General features: G+C 40.2%; 1 protein-coding gene across 2 annotated transcripts; it reads left to right on the plus strand.

The window, feature by feature from the left end:
• Positions 1-293: 293 nt before the first annotated feature.
• On the plus strand, positions 294-23,597 carry LOC116319277 (neural Wiskott-Aldrich syndrome protein-like). 2 transcript variants are annotated; one of them, XM_031738557.2, is made up of 11 exons: positions 296-872; positions 6,971-7,105; positions 8,890-8,976; positions 9,239-9,335; positions 10,273-10,296; positions 14,456-14,657; positions 15,660-15,702; positions 18,707-18,860; positions 20,270-20,871; positions 22,012-22,120; positions 22,550-23,597. In XM_031738557.2, the coding sequence occupies exons 1-11, from the start codon at positions 768-770 to the stop codon at positions 22,609-22,611; spliced, it is 1,620 nt and encodes a 539-aa protein (XP_031594417.1). In that variant the 5' UTR covers positions 296-767; the 3' UTR covers positions 22,612-23,597. The 2 variants fall into 2 exon arrangements, with proteins under 2 accessions (XP_031594418.1, XP_031594417.1); XM_031738558.2 differs by lacking the exon at positions 10,273-10,296 and having other exon boundaries at positions 294-872.
• The last annotated feature ends 1,887 nt before the right edge of the window (positions 23,598-25,484 follow it).

Here is a 25,484-nt window from a genome sequence, read left to right on the forward strand (position 1 = left end):
AAGATAAAGTAGAATATGTATAATATAAAAAGAAATTCTATATCTGGATTAGTACAAGAATATAGTCTTATTTAACAATACAATCAATTTAATTTCAGGCAAATGATAATGATAAAGCTATTTGTTTCCTTATAGAGAATTTTCTTCATACTTCCATGCTCTACATCTACTGACATCCCCCTGCCCCCCACCCTTCTCCCTCTGCAGAGCTGCATTTCTGCTGCCACATGGGATGAACCGTTTTTGTTATCAGCGACATTTTATTCTTACCACAGAAAAAAATATACAGATTCAACAGTTTTACAGTGTTTAATGTGTCACATCTTTCGGCTTTTCTGCCCATGTTATCTGTATTATAGCGGATATGGGAAGATTTTGTTGAAAGCAACACCCCTCTGCTGTATCCTTAAAGTGGTTTGCTCCCTCTTGCTGCCATGTTGGATGTACGCATTACTGCTGCAGCCGCTGGAGTTTCCGAATGAAAGTTGAGCGTTTATCTGTCTACGTACACTTAACGAGTCACTGGTTTCACATTCAACACCAAACCGAGAATACAAGGGTTTTCCTAAGCAGGACCAAGACTGGAAAAGAGATCGCAACCACATCCTCCTCCGCCCTCCTGCTCGGAGTCGAACTGAGCGGAGATGATCCGGTTGCAGGCCACAGCAACCGGAGCCCGCATGGATTTTCTGTAAATACAGCCATTTGTAGTGCCCGTTCCAGGGATAACTGCATTGTTTCGGGGTCGACTACAAGATTCTGGTGCCATGAACAGCCACCCACCGCCCCGCAGGGCGGTTAACGTCGGCTCCCTGCTCCTTACCCCGCAGGAGAACGAGTGCCTGTTCTGCTACTTAGGCAGGAAATGCGCCGTAAGTTCCTGCGTTTGTTTACCACCTGCAACTTAAAAGTAGGTGCAGGTGCATTCACTTCACATTTTATGGGAAATGCATGTGCTTCTCGGTCCAGCTAGAATAGCCAAAAATAAGATGAATATTGAGTTACTCAACTATTCATAAATAAAACATAAAGATGAATATGGTCAGGGGAAATGGCCAGCGATTAATAGAACGTTTAATACAATACTTAATACTTTTTTGGGGTAATTCCTGATAACCTTAATGAGTCATTGCTTTAGATGCTAAGCCAATGCGTGGAAGAAAAAACATTTAAGAGGCATACAGGTGTACATGCATATCAAGGGGGGGGGGGGGGACGATAGAATCAATGCAAGTAAATGGACTTTCAGCTCATTGTTTTAGTTAACGAGACTGTGTTTTTACAGTTTTCTTTCTTAGTGTCAGCATTGTTTACGCTCGCTCCTGGTAAATAAGCACAGGTAAAAAGCAGAGCTTGGCTTTCTTAAAAGATGAACACAGCGAATTTGTGCTTTTATGTCCTCATCAGCTGGATGCAAATGATAGCCACAATAACAAAATTACAACGCAGAGTTCTCAGAGGTGATGAAAGCAGCTTCTTAAATTTGCTGTTAAATTCTTATAAATTGAAGCTCTAATAATTACTATTATTCTGCTACTAGGCAAAACCATTAAGAAGTACTTGACTCACTAGTAAAACTCTCAAACACGCACTTTAAAGCATATAACCTGGAGAGTAAACAGTGTCACACTAATTTAGAAAATCTTAATTTAGCCTGAAAAAAAGAGTTTGTTGCTCTATAAAAAAAAACAAACAAACAAAAAAAAAAACCTTTATAACGCTGGGACATCTTACTATTCATCAGTGATTGAAGAACACAAGGACAACCCAGGGTTTCTTTTTAGCACTGTAGTCGTGATAAGAGTCAGAACACTGAACCAAGCATTCGTGTAATCTTAAACTATATTCTTCACAAATAAAATTTAACCATTCAAGAAAGCACAAAAACACTCGGAGAGCACAAGGGATAGCCTTTGTGTTTTCTAAAACATTTTTTATTACAACATACTGACGTCAGTCTTTTTTTTTTTCTTTTTTTTTAAAATTACAATATGATGATGTCTTCCCAGCAACATTATGATATCATAAGGTCATAGGTGATATTTATTCAGACTCTTTCTCTCCAATTGATTTTTCTATCTTGTTTCTTTCTTTTAATATAAGTAGATTGACAATCTGTCAGCGTTACCTGTACATGGTGTTAATGTGCTGTGTTCAAGACTGGGCTGTTCAACAATAATTAAAAAAGCAGAGAAGCCTGTTGGGCTATGTACAACAGGCCTTTAAGGTGGCTGGAATTAAACAATCACTTGACCGAACTGTCTTAGCTAAGGCCAATGTCCAACCTTGAAAAAGTAAAACAGATAACTGATAATCTGCAGAGGAGAGGTTTGATTTAAGATTTTCAGTCTGGTTTCAGAATTCATCTCACTACACTAACAGGATTAGTGAAGGTTACTTATGGTCTTCTTGTGGACTCATCTCTGTGCTTGTCCTTCTAGACCTTGTTCGATACCATTGAACATGTTTTATTACAGAGATTAGAATATGCTGTGAGTATTAAAGATACTGTGCTGCATTGGTTTGAATCATATCTATCTGGCAGACTCCAATTTGTTCATGTAATTGAGTTCCACAGGGTTCTGTGCTAGGACCACTTTTATGTACATTGTACAGGCTTCCTTTAGGCAGTACCATTTGAAGGCATAGCATAGATTTTCATTCATTTAGTTAAACTGCAGGAATGTCTTAAAGACATTAAGACCTGTGCTGATCTATAGGACCGGCACCCCAATACAGCTCCGTCAAATTAATCCTAATCTCTGATCCCATGGATCTTACCCAGTAGGCAGTACAGAGCTTATGTGGAGCTGATGGGTGAGGGGACTTGCCCAATTCTAACTACCTCAAAAGCTCTCCGGGTGCCTACCCTGCCTCCTCTGATATGAAAAAACGGGAGTCCGAGTACCCTTGCAGGCCCGGCATCCAGCAGCCACACCTGTTAATGGCAGCTCCCCTGCAGATAGGTTCTCTTGGAAAATCATTTAGTGACTTGGGAAAACTAAGTGCCAAGGGTCTGTTACTTTTATAAGGCTGAAGTAGCCTCTAAGAGCTATTTATATTAAAGCAGATTAATACTCAGGTTTTTACCTGTACTGTTTAACAAAGGGCTAAAAAGGTAATGTCCACAATGTAGACTTTTGTGATGCAGGATATTTTATTAACGTAGTTTAGAATCAGTAAAACAAAAGCAGAACCAAATAATACTAATAAAAAAAAATCAAATCACTTGAATTATACCTATCTAATTAACCCACTCTTAGATAATGCTGACCTTGTTCTGATCTTTGTGAGGAAAAAGTTTAAGAGAATGAGCGCGCCTTGGCCATCAACACCCTTATCTCTTGTGTGTAGGTATAACCCAATAGAAGCGAAGCCATATCCACTAGGGAAAAATGGAAATCCAAATCCTTTTGAATTTATACTTCAACATGGAAAAATGAGCAGAGAAAAGGCCTAAAATACAGATAAAGATGATTTACCATTAGCAAAAACACATAAAGATTAACTCTGTTATCCATCTAGGGCAGCAGCCTAAGCAGAGAAGCCAAGACCTCCTTCTCTCCAGCCACCTCCTCCAGCTTGTCCGGGGGAACACCAATACGTTCCCAGGCCAGCCGAGAGATATGATCTCTCCAGCATGTTGTGGGTCTGCCCCGGGGCCTCTTCCGGGTAGGACATGCCTGGAACACCTCACCCTGGACTAGCCCGGGAGGCATCCTTGTCAGATGCCTAAACCACCTCAACTTGCTCCTTTCAGTGTGGAGGAGCAGCAGCTCTATTCTGAGCCAGTCCCGGATAGCTGGACTTCTGACCCTATCTTTAAAGGAGAGACCAACCACCCTTCAGAGGAAGCTCATTTCTGGCGCTTGTATCCACAATCTCGGTCTTTCGGTCACTACTCACAGCTCGTGACCATAGGTGAGGATAGGGACGTAGATCAACCAGTAAACTGAGAGCTTTGCTTTTGCACTCAGCTCTCTCTTCACCACAACAGACCAGTGCAGCATCCGCATCATTGCAGCTACAGCGCCAATCCATCTGTTAATCTTCCGCTCCCTTCTCCCTTCACTCGTGAACAAGACCCTGAGGTATTTAAACTCCTCCACCTGGGGCAGGAACTCGTCCCTGACCCACAGTGGGTACTCCACCATTTTCTGTGAATCACTACCTTATCATGTTGGAGGGGTTTGTGTTTGTGTCCAGGGATCCCAGAGGCTATGTTCTCAGGGGGATTTTGCCTCCTGGTACGGTCTCCCATGGCAGATTGGTCCTGGGTGAGGGACCAGATTTAGCGATAACAATCAAAGGAACAGTTCACCCTGACTGGGATAGGGTTACTGGGGCCCCGCCCTGGAGCCAGGCCCGTGGAGGGTGCCCAAGGGCTGGTGGTCTGGTGACCAGGCCTTAGTACATGGGGCCTGGCTGGGCACAACCTGAAAAGGGACATGGGCCCATCCTTCCGTAGGCCCACCACCCACAGGAGGTGCTGTAGGGGTCTGGTGCAGTGTGTGTCGGGTGGTGGCCAGGAGTGGAGGCCCTGGCGGACTGATCCCCTGCTACCAAGACTAACACTCTGTATCATTTTAAACATAAAAGGCTGAATGTTAAGAACTTTTTCCTTCTCTCAGATGTGATTAGAGGTAAGCCGGGGTGACTTCAAGCTCTCTCTGGCCCACTTATCTTGCCAACTGGATGATCATTTTCCCACTTCTAAATTCAGATAAAACTGAGGGTATTGTCCTTAAATAACAAAATAAATGTTACAAACATGGTATCTAACCAGATACTCACTCTGCATGGCATTACCTTGGCTGTTAGTAACACTGAGTAACAATGCACAAATTAAACTAAAATATGTGGAACTGCTGTCTTGCATCTGTGTAGTATCTTTAAACATCCTGTCCTATCTCAGAGTGATGCTGAAAAACTAGTTGATGCATTTTTTACTTCTAGGCTGGGCTGTTGAAATTCATTATTATCAGAATGTCCCAAAAAAACTCCCTGAAAAGCCTTCATTTGATCAGAAATGCTGCAGCAAGAATATTGACAGAGATTAGAAAAGAGAGAGCATATTTCTCCAAAATTGGCTTCTCCTAACTGGCTTCCTGTTAAATCCAGAATCTAATTAAAATCCTTCTCATTGCATAAAAGGTCTTATGTAATCAGGCCCCATTTTATCTTAAAAGATCTCACAGTACCATAACACCACAATAGAGCTCTTTGCTCTTGGACTGCAGGCTGAACTTGTGGTTCCTAGGAAATTGAAAGTAGAATGGGAGCCAGAGCCTTCAGCTTTCAAGCCCCTCTTCTGCTTCCAATTTGGATCACAACAATAGATAAACCTTCCTTTTTGATAAAGCACATAGGGCTGGACCTGAATCCTTCCTTAGTTTTGTTGCAATAGGCTTCGGCTACTGGGGACTCACCATGTTGCACGGAGTATTTCTTATTCACTCACCTTTTTTCACTCGCTGTGTTTAGACGCCAGGCATTTAATCATGAGTTATTAATAATCTCTGGTTCTTTTTCGCGCACTTTTTTTCCTTCCTTCAACCCCTACTGGCTGCAGCAGATGGCTGCCCCTCCCTGAACCTGGTTCTGCCAGAGATTTCTTCTTGCTAAAAGGGAGTTTTACCTTCCCACTGTTGCCAAGTGCTTGCTTTTGGGGGCCATCTGAGTATTGTTGGGTTTTTTTCTGTATTATTATAGGGTGTTTGTCTTGCAGTATAAAGTGCCTTGAGGTGACTGTGATTTGGCAGTATATAAATAAAACTTGAATTGCATTGAAAACTACTACATAATACTAACTGCTCATATCAGCTACCTCTTCAGTGATTAATGCATGTACATGTTTTTAGCACTAATCCATGGTAGTAGGCACTATCAGGAGTTTAACAGGAAGCAGTCTAGCTGCTAATGATATTAAAATGACTGAGATATTGCCTTTTCTGTTCCTCGTTAACAGATGCTAAGATCTTAGCTCGCAGAGGCAGCAGTGTCACCACTGTGTTTATTGCTGCATTCTTCTCCTCTGTAAGAATTTAGATGCTTTTAATTTAAGCTTTTAAGGAACAAATTTTAACCTTTTCTGGGGGATGCTGATTGGTGATTTCCTGCTAAAAAGTGTTTGCACCTGTTCCTCTGACCTGCACCTATAAATTACAGAGGGAAAGGACGCAGTGACATTTCTTCTTAACTCCCTCAGCAGCCAGAGTTACTTCCACTGCAGAGGGAGGAATCATGGCAGTGCATAAAACACAGTGCAACCTCTGCAGAAACCACAAACTGGAGCTGTTTGAAACCCGTGCAGTGCTGACTACTGCAGCTGGACTCCTTTTGTTGTCAAGATTAAAACACTGTGGAAAAGTGTAAGACAATGAGGTGGTGACGCAATAAGTCAGTACTTTTAAGTTTTACCCTCGCGAAGTTGGGAATCGGTGTATAAAAAGAGCTACAAGTCCTTCACTTTTCACCTAATGTAAATGTAAAGTCAGCAATTTGACATCAGAGTTCTTGTTTTGTTTGTGACTACATCAATACAGCTGAGTCACAACTCACAAATCAATGTAGGGCCTTTGATATCGTGCCATCAAATCAGACTTGGATATATTCATTTGATTCTGCACATTTGTGACTCCCTGTTAAGGTAGAATGCATTTGACATATATAATCTGATTTCCAAAGGTCTCAGTATTTGCCTGATAACCAACTGTATTTCTCCTCCCAGCTGTAATTGTGGCTGTTTGAAGGTTTTGCATAGTGTATGTTTCCTCCTCCATTTGTCACACATGGAGTTTACAGGTTTATACTAAAGAACATTGTGTGTCTCTAAAATCTCAAAGAAAAAATGGAGGGAGATAAAGTGGTTACATTTTCAGCAACTTAACCTTCTTCTTTTCTGTAGCTGTCTTTGTTCTTTCTGTAAATCACACAGGTGATGATATTAACCATCGTATCTGTGCTTCAGACTCTGTGTTCAGCAGTGGTCCAGGTGTATGGTGCTGAGAGGAGCTGTAACTGGGTTAAGAGGTGCTGTGGAGTGGCCTGCCTTGTCAAGGACAACCCTCAGAGATCCTACTTCATCAGAGTCTTTGACATCAAGGTGAGTGACACCAAACGGAAACAATCCAAAAGCTTTAAAGACTGCAGAATAGTTGAAAGGCACATCTTCATTGACTAGCACCACTGACAAACAATGGGCTGTGAGGTCAGTTTTTGATCATTAATATGCAAATTGTCATGACCACTGATCAACAACAACAAAAACAGCAATAACACTGTTTGCCAGTGGTGCTAGTTTCAGTTATTGTGCAAATGTACTGTTTATAATGTTGGGAAAACCTGCAGTCAGCTGAGACTGAAGGAAACTTTCTCCCACTGAAAGCGCTACATCCAGATTGCTTCTGTGGAGGGTTGGCCAGACTTCTCACATTTACTCTGTGTCTTCACTGACTTAATTAGAACAGCACTTTAAATATGATGTACATTCAGTTGTACATCTCTAATGGATCAAAATGAATTATCAGATGTGTGGTTACTGCCTGAGGCGGATACAGGCTCTCAAAGTAATGTCAGTGTGGACTTAAGCTATATATATCCATATGTATATATTTATTTTTTCTCTTTGATGGGAAAAAAACTGCTCACTTATCAGAATCAAGGAATGCTGAATTGTGACAAGAAGGACAGTCATAGTTATTTTGGTCAGATTTTATTTCATAAGTATAAGATTTCATTAAGCTAACAAACAATCTGTTGATTGAACTAGATGTGACAGGAGAGAGGAGCGTCTGACTGTGGAATGCCCTGTTACGATCCCTGTTACATTCATGTTTAGCCATGAATGTAACCGGGATAATCTGCCTTTCTGAAACACTGTATAACCGGTCAGTACTATTCAGTATGACTCAAAATAAGTGACTGATAAACTCATTATCTTTACTCATTAACTCAGCGGAGAGTATTTTTCAGTGTATTTGCAGCCAGAAGTATTGTCTCCTCATGGCCATTAAATAGAATTCAGGTTTAAGCTATTTTGCTTCACTTTTCAGATCTGTAAACTATGTTCATCTTTTATACTGTTTGTGGACCAGACTAATAGTTATTGATCACCGTGGGTGGTCTGTGGGTTCAGGTGACGGCAGACTTGTGCATCTCAGGTGACCTGTATTATAACTATAGGGAGTGTGATGCCAGGGCCAATAATAAACCCAGCACCTCAGTCCTGAGTAAGAGAAACCGGGAGATCCTGAGACACCTGCAGAAAACGCACCTTAAAGCAATTGTTGCTGTGATTTGGCACTATATAAATAAAATTGATTTGAAAAACCTTTTTTAACTTTTACTTCCTCTAGTCAGCGCTCGTTGACCAAAAGTGCTCTTCTGTCATCTTGGCTGAAGCTGAACTAAACGTACTGTTTTTAAAAAAAAAAAGGGGGTTGTGCTTAATTTATTACATAAGATAAAATACGAGTTTTATGCGAAAAAATTAAAAATTATAAGTAATTGTTTTATCTCATTTAAATGGTTTGATTGTGTTCAAAGCCAAATTTGTAATTAAAGTTATAATTAATGGCCCAGCCTTACTTGTAGATAGACAATGCATGCTGCAAATATATGAAAGTTTCTTGTTGGTGGTGTTGTTGGTGATTTTTCATATAACTAAGTGGAGGTGAGCTCCTTTTGGAGGTTACCTAAAATGCATCATTGTTTGAAGATCTAATCAATTCCAGAGGAAGAAATTTCATTTCTTTAGCAAGCAGCCAGCTCTTAAATCTCTCTTTGGGTTGTTGGGAGTATGAATTTAAATCATAGAGGATTAGAAGTCAGATTTTTTTTTTTTTTTTTTTTTTTCAATTTCATTTTTCTGTAATTTTTTTTCTGTAGGAAGGGAAAATGATGTTCGAACAGGAACTCTACCACAACTTCTTCATCAGCAACTCCAGACCCTACTTCATTACATTTGCAGGAGATGTAAGTGCTTAAAATTTTCTTTTGACTACTTCAAGACCTGAATGTCTACAGCAGATGATTAGTCTTCCTTTTTTAGAGTCTATTCTCACCAAGAATCTTATCAGCATAAAATAAGGATGTGTGGTTCTTTCAAATTTCCAAATATCAGTTGTCAGGCTTGTCTTTATCCACCTACAGTGTATGACGATTTAATGTTCTACAGTTTTTCTCTTCTTCAGAGAAAGGTGTTAGAGTCATATTTCGCCCTTTCTCTTTCTTTCAGACATGTCAGATTGGTTTGAACTTCGCTAGTGAGGAAGAAGCCAAACGATTCAGAGCCACCATTGATGACTTGCTCAACCGACGACAGCGGAAAATAGGTGAACTTTAATGTTTCAGTTTGTCTTTGTGTTCTTCCTCAATCGGTTTAACCTTTCACAACTTTTATTGGAGAACACACCTTATCTTTTGCTCACTCAGCCTGAATGCGGTTCCAAAGTCACTGCCTTAAAGGCAGGTTTGGAGCTGACTTAGAGTTTGGCACACTGTTAGGAAAGAGAGGTGAGGTAGTTAAAAGTGCTGGATTGTTTAGTGGTGAAAGTAAAAATGAAAATCTACTGTGAATAGCACTGACTCTCCGGACACTAGCAGTGGAAGCCTTGTAGATAGTGGAGGACTGATCCTCACCAGCAAAAGCATTTCTTGGAAAAAAAAATATCACCTCTCATATCAGTCATCAAGCTGTGGTTTCCACTGACAGGTTTGGTTTGGGACTGGGTTTTTGTTTGTTTCTGTGGGGGTTTGTTCCCCTATTTTTCTTTTTTCTTTTGCTTCGCTACTGTGTGCTCCATCTCTTCCTCTCTGCTGCTGTAAAGCTGTCGGTCTTTCTCAGTAGAGTAAATGTCTCTGCTGTGAGGCTCCTCTGACTTCCCTTCAGCTCCTACCAGCATGTTGGCCTTTTGAAGTGCACCTCTCAAACTGTGACGATGACTGAGGGTTCAAAGGCTCACGGCACAGCTGGCAGGACGCTGTATGGCAAACACAGTTGAGCTTTTAAATCTTTTGCTTCTCTTCTTCTTCTGCTCACGCCAAGAATTCCTGACTGCTCTATTAAAATGCTGTGAAGCAGCATTTCTGCACCTTAGGGCTTTAACAGAACTAACTGAACCTAAAAAGCACTTTTCTGACTCTTAATTTTTTTATTTTTTTTTTTCCCCCACTAAAACCTCTTAATAAGTTTCGCTTCATACATTCTAAAGATTGCTGACTCGTGATTACTTTTCTGAAACTATAATTCTGTTAATTTTTCTTTTGCAGAGAAAAGAGGCGACCCTAAAAATGGTATGTTAAACTCTTAATAAGTTTTGCTTACGTAGGCTCTTAACTTAATTTCGTAAAAATTATTTTTCTCATTCCGGCTTTAAAAATTTCAATAAGTACATAGAAATGAATAAAATGAGGATATCATCCATCCTCTGAAGTAAAAAAAAACCCAAAGGAATACAGCAAGATGCAACATGTGGAGAAATGGCAAAGTAAAAGTTTCAGTTATCCAAGGATTCAATAGAGGATTGATAGAAATATGCTAAAACTGTAGCATATGAAGCACTGAATAACCAAGAATATAGGCACCCACTCATTTCCAATATTAGCAGGTTGCCATTCTAAATAAATTAATTCTAAGAATCTAAGCCAGGACTGCAGTTATTATCTGTGAGCAAATACGTGTTGAGCTTTTAGTTTCTTGGTTCAGTTTTCATGTAATCCATTTTGCTACATTGAATTAAATGGTGGTTTGGCAGGTCTTTCTGTAAATACACCTCCTAAACATTAGTAACACTTAAATTTCAGGAACTGCAGTTTCGGAAATATAGATCATCTGCTTATAAACCACCAAATATACCCAACAAATGCACCAGATTGCTACTATTGACCTTCTATTTTTTGTTTTGTTTTGTTCTTTGTGTGTGTTTTTTGAAAATTACAGAGTAAATTTGCAGTTGGAATATCTGTTTGAACTTGCTTGTGTGGGTTTTGATGGTTACAGTGGAGAGACCATTAAATGAAAGCTGTTAAACACATGAACTTAAGACAGTTTTGATGGCGATTGGTAAGGAATCCATTGACTTTATACTAGGATATAGAATAAGAACCAGCTGATGTCCAGTTCAGCTAGTTATTTCTAGAACAGTTCAGGGCTGCAGTGGCTGTAGGAGTGGCTGTAGCTCAGGTGGTATATCAGGTCACATACTAACGGGGAAAGTTGGTGGTTGCATGCCAGATATCCTTGGGCAAGATATTAACCCCATTCATCCATCTGAGTCTGAATGGGTTTGAATGTTAGATAGCAAGAGCATAGAAAACAGTGCTTGTGCAGTGGGTGTAAATTTGTGAATGGGTGAGTGAGACAAGTTGTGTAAAGCACTTTGAGTGCTCAGAGTAGAAAAGCGCTATATAAGAACCAGTCCATTTCCCATGGCCAAACTGGCAAACACTGGTATTGTAGAAGACCTCCTTGTATGACCACAGAGGCGAGACAGTGATGACAACAGCGTTTGTCCTACAGGACACGAGTGTGTGTGTGTGTGTGTGTGTGTGTTTGAGAAATGCTAGTAGACTGCAGTGTGCTGTTGTGACGTTTCCTAACACATTGGCAGCATTGTTTCACAGTCTGGCTCTCCCACTGACAGAGTGAAGCAGGTTAAATCTGGTTTATCGAGAAGCCTTTCTGTGCCGTATGTAGACCACACGCTTTCTCTTGTTCTCTTTAAACCCTCTAGTGTGGGTTTTAATACTTAATACTTCATACAAAAGCCTTTGTTGGTGATAACATCTTCAAGTATGGAGAAACTAGTCAAATGTATTGCTCAGGTCTGATTTTGGCCCCGTTCTTCCCCACAAACAATCCTGAAGGTTCTGTGGGCCCCGTCTATAAACTCTGAGCTTTAGTGCTTTCCAGTGATTTTCAACTGGATTTAGGTCAGATGATTGGCTGCCCCGTTTTAGCAACTTTAATTTCTTTCTCTGAAACCAATTGAGAGTTTCCTTTGCTGTGTGTTTGGAATCATTGTCTTGCTGAGACATCCACACTCATTTCATCTTCATCATTCTGGTTCATGGCGGCAGGTTTTTATCAAGAATGTCTCTGTACATTTTCCATTCATCCTTCCTTCAGTTACATGAAGCGTGCCAGTGCCATATGCTGAAAAACAGCTCCACACCACGATGTTCCCACCTCCAAACTTCACTGTTGGTATGGTGTTTTTGGGGTGATATGCAGTGCCTTTTGACCTTTGACCTTGTCTAAATGTTGTTCGGCGCTTCAACATGCTTTTTCTTCAGCTGTGGAGCCTTGCATGGCGAGCGTGCATACAGGCCATGGCGGTTGGGTGCATTACTTATTGTTTTCTGTGTATTGTGCCTGCTGATTCTAGGACTTCTAATTAATAATTATGTATTACATCAGTTTAAAATATTTATTAAACTTCATTAATGTTTTGTGAATTGTTTTTTTTTAATAGAAATTAGCACGTTTTTCATTTTTGTTCATCTAAATGATTAAGTTGGATATTGGTTAAAAGATGGCTGCTTTTGATCCCTTGCTTTAATTTAGAAGCTGTAAAATGTGGTCATCAGTGTGGATGGATATTTGATGTTAGTTTTTAGAATTTTATAAATGATTAAGGCTTTGTATTTTCTTTTCAGTCAGCACTATTAAAGTGCTTATTTTGATATCAAAGCAAAAGTGCCTCAACAGCTCTGTTTGAAAGCAGGGAAATGAGCACCTCCCCCACCCCACCCTAGTCCTTAGGCTGCTGATGAGGTAGACCTGTTGGTCTAGTTGTAGAAGTCCAGAATTCTTGGGGAGTGTGGTGGGGGTGCAACCAGGGATTCAGACATGGATTACTAGTGGATTAGTGTCTGTGTCAGATGTTACTTCAGTTTGCGGAGATTACAAGGAATTTCAGGACTGTATGGCTTGCACCAACAGGAGAAGAGATGGAACAACAGGGACAGTTCATTGTGCACATTAAAAAAAGAATATGTCATGAATGCTCAGTGCAGACGGATGAAACCACACAGTTTGTAGCAGCCTTCTGTCATATCAGTACATGGGATTATGGCAAGGCATGTTGATGACACTGTGAGAGAGTCAAAAAGGGTCGCTTGCTTGGATTATTTTCCTAGAGTTAACAGCAAACCAGCATTGCATGGAATTCTGTTTCAGTTCCCTCAGACAGGCGTTAAGCCTTTAAAAAATATATATTTGTGTAAATAAATAAAGGGCGGGTGGTGGCCTTCAACCTCAGGTCCTCTACCAGAGGCCTGGGATCTTGAGGGTCCTGCGCAGTATCTAAGCTGTTCCCAGGACTGCGCTCTTCTGGACAGAGATCTCCAATGTTGTTCCTGGGATCTGCTGGAGCCACTCGCCTATCTTGGGAGTCACCACACCTGCTCCGATTACCACGGGGACCACTGTTACCTTCACTTTTTGCATTTTCTTGAGTTCTTCTCTGAGCCCTTGGTACTTCTGTTCCTTCTTTCTGATGTTGCTGTCATTCGGTATCCCTGCATCTATCACTACAGCCGTATTCCTCTGCTTGTCCACCACTACTATGTCCGGTTGATTAGCCACCACTATTTTGTCCGTCTGTATCTGGAAGTCCCACAGGATCTTAGCTCGGCCATCCTCCACCACCATAGGGGCGTCTCCCATTTTGACCTTGTGACTTCCAGGCCATACTTGGTACTAGATATTTCTGTATACTATGCCAGCCACTTGGCTATGGCGTTCCATGTATGCCCTGCCTGCTAGCATCTTACACCCTGCTGTTATGTGCTGGATTGTCTCAGGGGCATCTTTGCACAGCCAGCACCCAGTTTCTATGGATCTTGTACTTGAAGCTTGTTCCTGTGCTGCCATGATTAGTGCTGCAGCTGTCAAGAGGTGCTGTGCTAGGTTTAAATCTCTCATGATGGATGTCCCTTTATGGATAAATGACTTTGCACTATGTCCTAATACTGAACTCATGATGTGAAGATGCATAGAAATATGTACACACAAACTCATTCACTCACACATAAACACATTTCATTGCAATGTTGACCCTGTGCTAACTTGCATATGACAAATAAAAACTGAAACAGTGACACCTCAACACTACCAATGTTCTGATGAGTTGGCGACCCACTCCACCACTGCTCACATTTGATATATTTTGGACTGATGCAAAGCAAAATAAATGACTTATCGCACTCACTCTGTATTTTGTCTCTAGTTCTCTGAGGTCATCCTCCCAATGACCTCTCTCACTCACATTCATACATACATACACACACACACACACACACACACACACACACACACACACACACACACACACAGATACTTTTTGGCTGAATATATGACAATAAAAATTTGAGTTGTTAAAAATCATAAAAAAATTATAGTAGTTGTTTCTCTTTCAACTCTTTCTGCTAACTTCCTCCACATGCACAGGCCCAACTCTGCACGTGGCCACAGTAGACATAAAGAACCCGGAGATCAACAATGTCAGATTCCACAACTCCCACAGCCATCAACAGCCATATCACATCAACAACATGCTGAGCCACAGCGGCCTGAGCCGGAAGGACAAGAAAACCAAAGGCAAGAAGAAGAAGCTGACGAAGGCCGATATCGGCACGCCGAGCAACTTCCAGTGAGTCCGAGTCACACCCCACACGGTTAACTGAGTGCTCCAGTGCTGAGCAAATAGGACTTCTAATTTATTAAACCAAATCAAATGTCTACAATAATGAACATATTTTATCATTTAGTTAAACTTTTTCATCTGTCGATGGAGAAAATGACTTATTATTAATGTGGGCAAGCTGCTCTTGTGGCAGCCATTCAGCTCTCTTAAGGCCTCTTGTCTTGTGGCCAAACAGATTTCAACTGCAGTGTCTTAGATTTAATCTGGCAACAGTAGTCCTAGTTCTGCTGTGGAGATCTGCTGTGAGTGGGAAAGCAGAACAAGGACCACCAGTTGCAGTCTAAGTTGGTGCAGTTGAAAGTTGTCTACTACATGTAGCTGATTATTTCTCTGTTGTTTACTGTCACAAGGGTAGGGGTTAAAAACGTGGTCCCTTTAGCACATGTGCACATATGCACACATACCACGCTGTGAAACCCACAAATATGACCTAATTCATACCTCCAGCTCATAGTTAATCTCCAGAGTGGGAAGACTACTATTCCCAGCTGCAGAATCATGATGGAGTCGTAGCTCACCCAGCCAGATTTTCTGTGAAGGCAGCTGAATCAAGGTCACCATAACAGTGACCAGTGATCAAGCTTGCTGATTGGAAAACATGAGATTAGAAAGGCTGGTGTTAGCTGGTTGGCAGAGACTGAACAGCAGAAAAGCAAAAGTCTGCTTTACACACCCTAAAACTTGAAACACAATGACAAATGATAACGTTTTTGGACTCTGTGATGCCCGTACAGTCGGATCTAGCAGTGATAGACTGCTTTGTGGCAACAGTAAACATGTTACATTAAGAGCCTTGTGAGCCTCTGAGAGCCTTCAATGACCACATTATCAGAGTGCAGTGTGTGCATTCACTGTTTATCATGTGCACATGCTAAACAGCTGATGTTCTTCTGTGTACTTGCATACGCACGTGTTTGCATGATCTCACTACACATCTGTCTTCTTCAGGCACATTGGTCATGTGGGCTGGGATCCAAACACAGGTTTTGATGTGAGTACGCCCTTTATATACACACACACAAGCAAACACAGACACAGAAGCACAGTAGTGACTTGCGTGGTGGCTGTTTGATGAAATCGCACAAATTTGGCTCTTGTTGCTTCCTGCTCTGCATCTGAGAACCTGCACAGAAGGAATTTGCAGATTTGCTGTCATCTCAGAAAAAAATCTATAGGTTACATCTTTATAACGCTGACTGTGTGGGCAATAATGTAGCTGTCACGCTGTCTACCACTTTCCTTGTACTGGAAACATTTACTGTGTGTTACTGGATCATTTACGATACATTACTATATCACTTGCAATTAATTAAAATGTACTTGTTTAAAGCTTTATGAGTCTACTTGCATTGCAGAAGTCACCCAAAATGTATAAGGATGATGGATTCAGACTTGATTAGGCCTAGATCAATCATTTCCCTGCAAGTCCCATTCGGATAAATTTTGGATCCATTCATAGTTACTTATTTTGTCCCGACAAGATCAGGATACATTATTAGAAATGGCTCAACCTTCCAAAATTATACAGAAATATCTAAAATCTAGTTGACCAACATGTAGATCGCTCTCTAAAGGCTTCTGGCATTTAGTTAAAATTTAGTATTTAAATTTAGTTTTGGGTTTTGTTTTGTTTTTTTAGCTTAATATAAAACTGTTAGTGTTAGCAACAGCAACTCAGTTAAACAGCTCTCCTATTGCTGTAAGAGAGCCATCATGTGTCAGTGAAGTCTGATAATAGATAAAATTATACAAAGTTCCACTGAGCAACATTAAAGTTTATTTTTTCTGTAAATCACATTAAGCATTTTTATCCAAAATTATTAACAAGTAAAGACTGTTTCTGTTGTTTTCACATACAGTTGTTATCAGAAGCTTACATACACTCAACATGGGCGTGAATGTTTTGGTAATTTTGGGCTTTTAATGGTTTCTTTGAAGTGTTTTTCCAAGTTGCAATGAATGTACAGGATGTAACTTTAATGATTTAAAAAAAAAAAAAAAGATGCAGATGTTGGAGTTTATTTTGGGTTTTCTCTAATCCAGACCTGTGACAGTTATATGATATGATCAGCTGGAGAGAAGATGAGTTACAGAAATCACGTTTTGTCTAAAGATTTCTGAAGAAATAGACCAATTTTCAGTTAGGTAGTGTTAAAAATGGCTCACAGCAGTTATACTGCACATCAGGCTGTGCACAGAAAATGAATCAAAGTACTAACAAATAACTTGCTGCTAAAACATCTATTTTAGTAGCATCATTTAAACAAAAGCTGTAAGGTTAGTATCGTCTTTAAAGCTTCAATAAATGTTTCTAATGCACAGAAACATAAGAAAAATAAAAAGGCAATACCTGATTGGATAACAGGAATCGGGGTGCAGCCAGTGTGCATTTCCTCCTGCTCACCACAAGGTGTCACACGGCACTTTGAGTGTCAGTCTGAGCTCCTGCACTGTGGACAAATTAAACACTCGTCAGACCTAGAACATGAGGAAGTCTATTATTAGTAAATAAATAAATAACCAATCAAACATTAACAGGGAGCTCACATTTGTTTAGCTTTTAAAATCAGTTTTATTCAGTTATTTATTGTAGGGTCTTCGCTTTAAAATATAAAGCACTTTGAGGCCGCTGCTGGTGTGATTCAGCTCTATATAAATAAGACTGAATTGAAATTGAATTGAAGTTCTTCAGGAGGAGTTAATATTTCCATAGACAAACAGTGACAGTAAGTAACATACCAGGTTAAAGCCTTAGCCCGGTTTCATCTTTGTGTGCAGGCAGCTGCAGACTCGAACAGCAAACTTACCTGTTCTTCCATATTTACTTCAGTCCTTTGTTTTGTTTTTTGTTTGTTTTTGTCTGCACAGCATAAAAAAATCAAAAGAGGAAACTGTAAAAGTATCGACCAAAAGATGTGAATTAAACTGCAAGCATTATGACATTCACAAAACAAGCATTGTGTTTACTTTTCTGGGCCAGTGTCAGTCATCTTCAGTGAAGACAGTGAAATCTGTCACATACATCCACACAGAAACCAAAGAACACACTTTACAGACCAGTGGATTTTATATTGTAAATGTCATGTGTCTGTTATTTCTCCACTACATTCTATGAAAAAGAGACACCTGTGACGGCCACCTAGTGTTTTGGTGTTCAGGGTATTTATTTTTAGTTCATATCGTTTTATATCTCTGTGACTATCTCACAGACAGATATTAATACGTCCACTCCAACTGTGTGGAAGCTTTAGGTAGTTATATTTAGGGCAATATCCCACAGTGACAGCTACAAATAAACTAAAAAGATATGATCCTTTTGTACATTTCAAATAAAATGAAAGGTAAGCTGATGTAGTAAAGATTCTTTTATTGGATTAGAAAATTGTACACTATAATTTTCTTTAGATGTTAAATAATATCGGAGCATTAAACAGACTGATGTGTTTTGGGGTATGAGGGTCCAACAGGACAGAGATGATACAGAAACATGAGATCCTTAGAAAGTACACACTTTAAGTTTATGAATGTACAACTTTTCACAGTTCTTATTCTCTAGTTACTTGCTGGATGAAAACATAATTTTGATTTATAAACACATGGACATCATACATTTTATTAGAGAGGAAAAAAGGGAAATAGGACATAAAGTCCTGCACAAATGCTGGGCTTTATAACAGTGATGACGGGCTCAGGTTGTGTGATATGAGCAGGACAAAAACAGCACAGAAATGACAAAGTTCATTCTGATTGATAAAACTGGGTTTAGACGTTATTAATACACACAGATATCTACTGTTTCTTTCTGCTGCCATCAGACATTAAAAAGCTTTAGATGAAGTGTGTGTCACTGTTACCATAGCCCATATTAACGGCCACCCAAGTATTTTTGTTTTTCTGTGGCTAAAGTCATAGTTGGGTTGCTGGCCTGGTTTTTGTAGCCGTGCATAAGGTCCTCATCAGCGTAAAGCATATTTTAAAATATACTTTGTCTACAGCTGAATAACCTGGACCCTGAACTGAAGAACCTGTTCGACATGTGCGGCATCTCTGAGGCTCAGCTGAAGGACAGAGAAACGTCCAAGGTCATCTACGACTTCATCGAGAAGAAGGGAGGGGTGGAGGCAGTCAAGAACGAGCTGAGAAGACAGGGTGAGCGCACACACACACACACACACACACACCTGTGAACTGAACTGATAATTACAAATTGTTGAACAGTAAAATCCAGCAGCATAAAAAAAGAGTTTTAAATTCCCATTTTTTTGTCTTTCTCAGAGAAATAGACATTGTTGAACTAGAAATAGAAATATCTTTGTTCAAAAATGTGCTGTGAACACAGAAATGATACTGTATATTAATTATATTTTATATTAGAATAAAAGGCTTATTTTTTTTTATTGTGTTGTTTAACGCTTCCAAAACACATAGCTATTTCATAGTTTTTGGGATATTTCATCAGAAAAAACAATTAATAACTTAATCAATGCCAGATTTAAGTGAAATGCTTAATAAAACTCCAGTTGATTCTCACTGGTCAGTGTATGAAGTCAGAGATCTGATATTTTTAAACTTTTATAAATTTACATCTTGCAGTTCTCACGGTTTTATCTTGAGCTGCCACCTGCTTCCTTCTCCTTTTTTCCCATCACACAGCAAATATGAGCAGATCAAGTGCTTTTCTGAGTCTGAATTGTTATTTTGTGAAACATACTCAGATTCTTCTGTCCTGACTGTTTTAATCACGTTACCATGGACTAGTTAGAAAAGAGGAAAGAGTGGTTTGAATTTGGAACAGTGCCAGTGTATGTGTTGGTGTAAATTGAATCCCTCTTTAATTACCTGTTATATTCTAATAATGTGAGTAGTTCCCTCATTTATCTTTGATATTTTATAAGATTTTTATTTTTTTGTGTTGCAGACTTAAACTGGTTAGTTTATAAAATGACTTGTTTGAGAGAGTACCCTGTAGTATGAAGTTTAGCATGCTCATGATATATTTTACTCATGTGGCTTCAAATATTTCAGGTATCTACAGTCACATGAAGGTGGTTTCAATTTAGTAAGACAATCAATGGCTTCCTAATCTAGTTCACTTGGGAAAAGTTGGTGTAATCAGCATTATACCACTGAGAAACATCGACAGGGATAAGATTCTAAACTCTCAAGTATCATTTTGCTTGGTGCTTTTTGGGGAAAGATAAAGACTTCAGACGGTCTCCAGGGGTTTAGAGGTTCAGTGGATGGTCCTAAAAAAAATTTCCAGTGAGCTGATTGGTCATTAGATGGTGATTTCTTACATGTTTATCTCTTGTGTCAAACACAACCTGCTCTGCAGCAGACTGGGCCTGCAGCATTGTTGCAGTGTGGTAAGAACTGACCCACCTTAGACCCTTAGTTACTTTGGAGCTTAGTTACTCTGCTGAGCTCCAGATCCTCTGACACTGAGCAGGACCACAACATCACAGCTGTTTCCCCAGATCACAGTGCTGCAGCAGAGTGGAGCCAAACTGCACAAGAGTTAAACGTAGGATGTTTCTTGTTGTCTTCATCTTCTGCAGCACCCCCTCCACCACCTTCTCGAGGCGGCCCTCCGCCTCCTCCACCACCCCCCCACAGCTTGGCTCCACCCCCACCTCCACCTTCCAGAGGAGTCCGAGGAGCCCCTCCTCCCCCTCCTCCATCCAGGGCCCCAGCCTTAGCCCCCCCTCCACCACCTCCCTCCAGACCGGGAACTCTGGGTGCCCCACCTCCCCCACCTCCTCCCACCAGGGGAAGTCACCAGCCGCCTCCTCCATCCCACCACCACCACCAGTCTCCCCCTCCTCCTCCCCTTCCTTTACATGCCTCTGTTACTCCCCAACCTCCACCCCCTCCACCTCTCCCAGTGGCACAGCATTCTGTGGTGAGCAGCACCCCTGCACTGCCACCTCCCCCTCCTCCTCCCCCACCTGGCCCACCTCCTCCTCCAGAGCCAGACAGCGTAGGCGGGGGTGGAGACTCGCCTCATTCGCCTAGCCCAGGTGGGAAGTCGGTGCTGTTGGAGCAGATTAGAGGAGGAACCCAGCTGAAGAAGGTGGAGCAAAACAACAGAGTGCCAACTTCCAGTACCGGACGAGATGCCCTGCTGGACCAGATCCGACAGGGAATCCAGCTCAAGACGGTGAGTCAGTCCCTTTGGTCACTGTGATCACTACAATAAGTACGATAAATACTTGAGGCCTTGTTTGCACACATGAAGACAGTCTTTTTTTTTTTTTTTGCTTTTTGCGTTTTGTTTTGTTTTGTTTTGGGGTTTTTTTGTGAATACCCACGTTGTAGTTCCTGGTAGATTCTTCATAAGCTACTTGGAAATGTTGCTACTTATTAGCCAGCTAACTACAGTCTCAGAAAAGCCCACCAAAATTACCAGTACAATGTTTTCGTTTTGTTTGGGTTTTTTTGTTGTTTACTGCTTAAATCAGCCTGTCCACCGTCTACTCCAAAACTAAGCTTTTCCTATATTCAGCCCTTTTTAGACAAACCTTTTATGCCAGGGTAAACATATCTATGCATTTCATACAGTCACTCAGTCTGCCTTTTTGAAGTCAGACTTAAAAATTAATGTAATCAAGATCCTTTGTGGAAAAAAAAGATGTATTCAGAGATCTGATGTTTCCCCATTTGTTTTATCTAATTCATATTCATAATCTATTTTTGTAAAACTGAACCTAGGTCTTATGTTATAATTATATTTTGAGGTTTTCTACAGTGTATATAAAGTACTGCAGTGTGGGCATACCATTCATCTAATTCAGCATGATTTTTAATTTGTAAAATCAGAGTTTGTTATGTTTTGGGTTGTTTGTCATTTAACGCAAATTTCATAAATATCTTTTGCAAATGTAGAGCCTTTGTGAAGACTATTCAGAAAATGAGAGGACATGTAGTGAATGGACATGAGTATTTCAGCAAAAATACTAGTTGATGTTCCACTTTTCATTCCAAGTTTTTCCACCTCACCTCTAATAGCTTCCAGTTACAACTTGCTACTCCTGGCAAAAGGTGGCAGTGAAGTAACCTACTAGACTACCAACCATGAGAAAAGATACATTTTAAGACAAAAAATGTTTAATCTACCTTTCCATAGGAGCAGTTTTCCATTATAATTTGTCTAAATGCCATGAGATTAATTTAAGGTTAAAACGTTCATCTTGAAACAATAATGTGAAGCACAAACTATGAACCACAACTTTCCCCTGGATTGTGTTACAATGCTACAATGTTGCAATCTTTTTAATGTATTCTGTGTGTCTGTTCCCAGGTGTCGGATCATCCAGACTCCGGCCCTCCGACACCAGCTCCAGCCACAGGCATTGTTGGTGCTCTCATGGAAGTGATGCAGAAGAGGAGCAAAGCCATCCATTCCTCAGGTAGCTGCCTGAAAATGTTCCTTTTTTTGTCAGTCGGTTTTCTCCATGGACCTTCCAATCTGTTGTTCATTGTTTATTCTTTAAGCTTTTCTTCAATCTGTTGGTGAAATCGGAAAAATTACCAGTATTTCAGTTTAATTTTCTCATCAAACATGTAATCAAGTACTTATCACTGCCCCACCTCTTACCACTGTAAAAAATAAATAAATAAAAAATAGATAGATATATTGTGTGTGTGTGCGTGCAATCCCTTATTGCACATCAGGGAGACTGGGCAAAGGTTACCATTGTGTATTAGGGGTGTGTGTCTGTCTGCACGTGTGGTCATCTGTAAAGTCTGTTCACTCGTTTATTTCCTGTTTAGCTTTTGATTGACTGAGCCAATATGAAAACTCTCCACCTTCTTCATCTTAATGTTTCTTTTCTCAGATGAAGATGATGATGATGATGAAGATGAGGATTTTGAGGACGACGACGAGTGGGACGACTAATCAGCACGCACACACATACAGTTTCTCCTAAAAACCTAGTATCTGACTGACTAAAAATGTAAATGTTGTATGAACTTGCTGTATATTTATTTTTGCCTTATTTCATCTCTTTTTTTAAAAAAATGATTATTATAAATAATCTGTGCAATACCTGATCCGTTAAATCTGGTCCGTTTGCCACACATCCTCACAGCTCCACATGTCATTTCCCTCATGTCATTAGAAGCACTTAAATCCAGCATCAGCACAATGTGGAGACGGCACCAGCTACATTTCACTTTCACTAATAGGTGAATAGAGAACACTCAACTTTGAGGAGTCTGAGCCTGTGTGTGCTCCTTGAGAAATATTTGTGTGCGTTTTCTTGTCTTCATTCCTTGTTTAAGAAAATTAAAAGGGAGACCAAATGGGCATGATCATCTTTGTGTTTGATAGCAGTTGGTTTAGTATTAGAGAACACTATTTTCTTACTAGTTTCTTTTCATACTTTCAAGTTCCCTGCAAAATTTTAGTTGCTGCTTCTTTTTTTTTTTTCCTTCTTTCCTTTGATTCATCTGTTGCATCATGTCCTCGACTTCCATGATAGTTTTTGTGTTTTTGTTTTTTTCGGGGGGGGAGTAAAAGACTGAAAGTTGCTACTTCAGACATGACTGGTAAGTTAGGTTTTTCTTTGTTTTTTTTGTTGGATCTAGTTTTTTTTGCCATTCTTGTGACATTCCCTGCAGAAGGAAGCATCAGCGGTGTCTCACAAAATCTTTCAAGTTTTTAAGCAGCTTGTGGGTTTGCAATGCCTGTGATCCTGCATCTGTAAACATTGTAGGAAAATTACTTGTTTTCATTTTTTTTATTGCCCTCCGGTGAGGCTTTATGCTGCATTGAGAATCTACTGACGTTGACCAAGTGAAAAGGGAGCGAGACAGGCAGTGGTGGTGCACAGTCAATAAGAATACTAAATTGTATACCTAAATAAATGTTATTTACAGAGAGACGTTTGTCTTCTATTCTTTGTCAGAATGGTTTACAGCAGAAATTCACTGAGATTTGTCACATGGGATGTATGTGGAGTTGGTTCCAGGGGAAAAGCTCATGTGCCCAAAATATTTGCATAAACACTCACCTCTCCGCAGTTCCCTCACACGGACTCGTACCCACACGTACATCTAAAAATAAAATATCTATGTATTGATGGTATATACTGACCAAATGTTAAAGACCCCTCCTTTAACCATACATTCTTCACTTCACTTTCGGATCACTCTGACAACACCCTTATAGGAGGAGACAGCAACCTGGGTTTTAATCCAGGAATTCATAGAAATTAGTCAAAGGAACTGGGAGGCTACAGATATTCTTAAACAATACATGAATGATTTTGGTCTTTGTGATGCTTCTTGTTCACATCACCCCACTTTCAGGGATTGCACCTTCTTTTCACCAGTGCACCACTCACATTCTTCCCGAGACTACTTTTTAGTTAGCAGCTCCATTATGAGGGATATTACAGGCAGATTAATTCTATCAATATAGGTGATCATGCAGCAATGTCTTATCTCTCTGACACAAAGAAGAGACATCATCAATTAGGAACAGGAGATTTAATACATCATTACTTAAACAACGAGATTTCATTCATTATTTCAAAAACCAGTGGGAAATGTATTTAAAAATAATTACCCTAAAATACTTAAAGTACACCTTAAACTACGTTGCAAAGCCCTTGCCAGAAGATTAGAAAAATTCACTTCATTCATAATAGGTTTTCTCAACACTCAGCCAATAAAACATGCACGCTAATCAATGTAAGAGATTATTGCTTCATCAACAAATTAGAAGCACTTGTCTCTTTAGATGCAGAGAAAACATTTGACAGCAATTACGTTTGGGTTTGGTTTATTTTTCAAACGCTATACAGCTCTCCAAATGCATGTGTCAGTCTAAAGAGGGGCACCAGAAAAGCAACCCATTTGCTCCCTCAGTTTTTGTCATTTTTGTCAAGGCACCAGCAACAGCAATCCAACAAAATGTAGATATTAATTCACAAACCTCTTTTCTGGAGACAGTTATACTTGCAGATAAGTTCTCATCTATATCAGACTACCAACTAAACTTTGGACATTGGATAGACGTGCAGATCATGTCTTTATTGGGTCCATCTATACTATGTCCAAACTAGGTCCACAATTTGGACATCCAACCATGATCCAACATGGACGCCAATATGACGTTCCATCTTTGAACTTTGGACTGGGTAATAGTGAGGTTGGTATCCTGTTTTATTGTGAGGAGATTTGTATTTGGGTATAAATTTTTGCACCAGACTCTCAGACTTGGTACAGTTAAACCACAATCCTTTACTAAATACAGTAGAAGATAATTTCGCAAGTTTCGCAAGAACAGTAACTCAAAGGGAGAAAATCCCATGGAGGCATGGGGCATCTCCCTGCTGCAAACAACATAGGTCTAACCAGTGACCATTGTGCTCATCCTCGTGAATGAATTTATGAATCATGGATTTTAAAGTCTTATTTAGCCGCTCCACCAACCTGTTGGTCTGAGGGTTGGTGGAACAGATCTAATGCCCAATAATTCACATAGTTCTTTTAGTGTGTGAGACATGAACGACGTGCCCTTGTCAGTGAGTATCTCCTTCAGAATACCAACTCAGGGGATGACCTGAAACAGTGCCTGCGCAAGACTTTTTGCAGAAATGTTGCACAGCAGCACTTCTTTGGGATATTGTGTTGCATCCACTAGAACTAATAAAAAGCGAGTGAAGTGCCCGATGAGGTCCATGCCAATGCACTAAAATTGGACCTCTATTAAAGGTAGCAGGCACGGAATGCCCGGCTGGTTCACCAGGCAGCAACAGAAGC

This window comes from Oreochromis aureus, linkage group 7 (assembly GCF_013358895.1).
Source record: "Oreochromis aureus strain Israel breed Guangdong linkage group 7, ZZ_aureus, whole genome shotgun sequence".
Taxonomy (NCBI): Eukaryota; Metazoa; Chordata; class Actinopteri; order Cichliformes; family Cichlidae; genus Oreochromis; species Oreochromis aureus.